The 4,629-nt window shown below is 37.2% G+C and overlaps 1 protein-coding gene across 1 annotated transcript in view; it reads right to left on the reverse strand.

The window, feature by feature from the left end:
• Positions 1-3,583: 3,583 nt before the first annotated feature.
• Positions 3,584-4,629, reverse strand: part of LOC101572653 (zinc finger protein 431-like) — a 14,684-nt gene continuing 13,638 nt past the window's right edge. Inside the window, exon 5 of the mRNA XM_023707700.1 lies at positions 3,584-3,693. Within this exon, the coding sequence (XP_023563468.1) occupies positions 3,584-3,693 (110 nt within the window). The remainder of the gene's footprint in view (positions 3,694-4,629) is intronic.

Below are 4,629 nucleotides of genomic sequence, written 5' to 3' on the forward strand. Positions count from 1 at the left end.
ATTTAAAAATTAGAATATATTTTAAAAATAGGCATAAAGAATTATATACTTCTTATGTTTACACATAAGTCCAAAAATCTCACTATATACAACCTTGAAGCAGGACAGTCCCACAATATTCCTTTTCCTCTCTCTTGTTTTCATTCACCACCTCCTTCTTTTTGAACAACCATCTACCCGAGAGACATCATAGCGGCAACTGCCATGTCATGACAAGCAGCCCATATTCAGAAGACCAGAATGAGAGGCACTCCAAGCATGAAACTACTATTACAGATTACCATCTGCAGTGCAGTAGCTTAGTTCACAGGTATCAGTATATATAGTTAGTCAGGGTGAGAATCTTTTCAATTAAATGCTCGATTAAAAATCTGAAGATTCTCAGGATAATTGCCTTGCCCATCTTCTACATATAACTGTATGGCTTGACTTATTCATGTCTGACTGCTTTGTTGAAGTAGCCACTTAAAAAGAACTGAGCTAAGGGGCAGGCCCCCAAGCATGTATTTTTGATTCATGTCCTTATGTCTTTTATGAAGATATCTGGAAGGGTTATACCTGAGTCAAGTGAGATCTCTGGTTTAGTTCTTTTGAGGCATCTCCAGAGTAGCTGTATAGTTTTTATTCCAGTCAACTTTGCAGGTGGTTCCCTTTACCCAACTTCATATTTTGAGTTCTTGATGATACCATGCTTACTGAAATAAGCTCAAACTTCAGTAGGTTTTGATTTGTATTTCTGTAATGGACAAAAATGTGGAACATAATTTTTTTCTCTGTATTTGTGGCCTTTAATGCTCCTTCTCCTTCTCCTTCTTCTTCTTTTTGAAAACTATCTATTCATTTTGAATTCTCATTGTTATTAAAATTTGATCTTTTATTTTGGGATGTCTTTTTTGACTTTTTAATATGTTCTAGATATTAGTCCTCTGTCTAATGAATAGTTGATGATGAATTTCCCACTGTGAAGGTTTTCTCTTTAGTCTGCTTTTCTTTGCTATAAAAATCTTAATTTGACATAATCCCATTGGTTGATTCATGGTATTATTCTTGTGTAATTGTATTTAGAAAGTCCTTGCTCCTGCCTATGTCTGCAAAAGCTTTACCTGTTTTATCTCCAGCAGATTCTGTATTTATGGTTTGATATATACTTCTTTTCTCTATTTCAACTTGGTTTTCATAAAGACTGTGTGAAATATGGATCTTGATTTTATCTTCTGAACTGGGATCATCAGTTTTTCAAGCACTATTTTTGAAGGTGCTGTTTCTTTCCATTGTATGTTGTCAGTTTGTCCAAAACCAAGTGGCCAAAGGTGTCTGGGGCTGTTTGTTCACTCTGAACTCTATTGTGATTAATGCATATAGGATTTTTTAATGTTGTTGTTTTTTGCCAGTACCATGATAGATATTTATCACTGTAGCTCAGAAGTATAACTTTTAATCTGGAAAGATTTCTCCTGTTTTGCTCTTATGCTTGGAGGTTCATTGCCTACTCTTGGTCATTTCTGATTTCTTATGAACTGTGAAATTGTGTTTTATAGTTCTGTAAAGAACACTGAAATTACTATGATTAGAATTGCATGAAACACACTCACATTTGTGGGAATATGGACATTTTAACAATATTGGTTGGTCGTACCTATCCAAGAACTGGGAGTGTGTTTCTCTTTTCAATGTCTTCTTGACTCTCTTATTTTGACTTGCACAGTTTTTTATAGGGGATGTTTACTGCTGTTGCTGAGTTAATTCTTAGGCATTTGATTTTTTTTTTTTTTTTTAAAAAAAAAACACTTTCATTAATGGAATGGTTTACAGATTCTTTCTCTGTGGGTTCATGTTTTGTGCACAGGAACAATATTGATTTCATACTTTGAAATATTTACTATGACTTGGTTTTCTATAGCCTGGTCAGATATTTTTCAATTGTTTGAGGGCTGGGATATTATTCAGTGGTATAAGTGCCTCCTTGGCCAGTGCAGGGTCCCAAGTTCGATCATTGGTACTGAAAAGACAAAAGATAGTTTCCATTTATAGTTGGATTATTAGTTGCTGACATTGAGAGTCATTTCTGTATTTTAAATACAATTTTATTTTCCAATACTTATTTTTAGAGGAATCATCCAGTACTTAGCTTGTTATCCAGATGTTAAAGCAGCTCATACAAGCCAAGCATGGCAGCACATGCTTATTATCCCAGCATTTGGGAGTCTGAGGCAAGAAGATCATCATGAATTTGAGGCTACCCTCGGTTACATAGTGAATTCAAGTTTAGGCTGGACTACATAATAATATCCTGTTTAGGGGCTGGGGAGATGGCTCAGTGGAATAAGTGCTTCCCTGGCAAGCTCAAGGGCCTGAGTTCAATCCCTGGTTCTGGGGGCAGGGGGGAAATCCTGTCTCAAAAAATAAACAAAACAAAGCAAAACAAAAACAGAAAACCCCAAACCCTTTCCTGTTGGAGGCCTCCACATACAGCCAGTTGAGAGCCACAACTTGTGGGCCAACAAGGGCTTACACAGAGAACCAAATACCATTTCACAGACATCTCAATTATTGTAAGTACAGGTACCACGATTTAGATCTGAAAATGATCTGTTTGGAGAGCGATCCATGAAAGGGTCTCTAGAGAGGACTGATCACCTGTTGTACTCGAGTTGCTGCTTATGTAATGCAGTGAGACTCAACATCTTAGGTCACTGTTGACAAGTGGGAGTCTAGTGGAATGTGTTGGAGATGGACAACAGACTACAAACTTCAATTTGGTTATACAGAGCAGAAGTGATCCAGGGGCATTTTAAATTGCTCATAAGAACTGCATGATGTTTGAGGTATGAGACAAATGCCTTCAAACAGGCAACTTACGTGCATGAGGACCAGTTGGTCTCCTTTGACCTGTGTTTCTAAATATTTTTTTAATAATGAAATACCTTGTGGGATGTTTTATAAAATGTTCTTGTATACAAAAAGTACTCAATTTCTCATGTTATATTGTTATAAACTTACGGTATTGTGTAAATATAATCAGCAATTCATTTTAAAGTACTTGTAATACAGTGAACATTATATTTTTCCTTAGACTTCATTTTGCCTAACAAAATAAATTACTCACCAGTTGTGTTATAGTAAATCTGAAATATCTGATAAAACCATAGAACACACTCTATTGCACAGGGCAGTGTCATTTTTGTGCCCGACAACTTGTGTCCAACTTCCCTGAAGCAAATCTCTGCTTCTTTACAGCACCAGGAAGATAGGTAGTGTGTATCGCCATTTCTGCTTGTGATGGAATATTGACACTACAAAACATTTCATCCCAAGCACATATTATTTCCCCTCAAAAAACTCTTCTAGGCTTGATGATACAAGTGAGTAATCCCAGCAACTCAAGAGGCAGAAATGCAAGGAAAACAAAATTCAAGTAAGCATGTTCAACTTAATAAGATCTTGTTTCAAAATATAGATCTAAGTTCTGCAGATGTAGCTGAGTGATTTGGAACTTCCAGGTTTACTCCCGAGCATCAAATTTTTTATATAAACCGCTACAGTTCAATGGGAGAGATCTACATGTGTAGCACATCCAAGGCTCTCAGCAGACCATGTTCCAGTCCTCTGGAGGTTTCCAAACCATGGAAAAGTGGATATAGATGTTGAAACTGCTCTGGTACTCCTCCCTGGCTAGCACTCTTTTCACGGCCACTGTGAAGGGGACACTCACCTCACCATCCTGCTTACTATGCAAATTGTCATGGCTAGCACCTGAAGTACTCCGGCAGGTGAGAGTCCCCAAGGAAAAGAACACACGAGACAGACATCAGTTCAAAGGGTGACTGTGGCAAGAGAGCATGCTGTGTCTTTAGTTTATCTCTTACACAAGTGGCTATTTCATATTTGTATTCTGACACATTGAGTGAACTAGTGCACAGATAGTTGTCTACTCCCAAGTCATCTTTCATGACTGTTCCCTAGCTTGTGCCAAATATTGCCACAAAAGGTTATTTCCTGAGCATCAGAATCATAATTTGCAAGTGACTTTACTCCATCCTAGGCTAATATTCTTAACCTAAACTTACTTCTGGCTTTAAACTTAAAATGCAGACTTAAAATTAACTGTTTCAGACTGCTTGGGAATCTGCCTAAATTGTCCTCCAATGCCAGCATCAAAGCTGTGACTGTCCTGTCAGATCACTGCATTTGGCTTAGATCTTCACACAGTAAGTGAGAAGTGGACACTGATGTGCAGGGAGTTATGTCAAAATAACTATGATATGGGGGAGTAAAGCTGGAAGTCCCAAATCACTGAGCTACGAGACAGAACTTCAACCTCTACTTTGAGACAGCATCTCAGTAAGTTGAACAGGACAGATTCAACTTTGTTTTCCTTTCACTTCTGCTTCCTGAGTTGCTAGGATTACCAACTTCCATAACCAAATCTTGCTCTAACTCTAAGTAGTACTTGCCCAATATGAAAGAAAAATGGACAAAATTACAGATACAACGTAATATAAAACACTGAGATACAAGCAGGTATCGTGTCACGATATGGGAAACAGCTGGATAATTCAAAAGTTATGTGAAAGCAAATCAACTTTGTCAAAAACATGTCCACAAGTCTATGAATATATATATATATAT

This window comes from Octodon degus, unplaced genomic scaffold (assembly GCF_000260255.1).
Source record: "Octodon degus isolate 3935 unplaced genomic scaffold, OctDeg1.0 scaffold00306, whole genome shotgun sequence".
Classification (NCBI taxonomy): Eukaryota; Metazoa; Chordata; class Mammalia; order Rodentia; family Octodontidae; genus Octodon; species Octodon degus.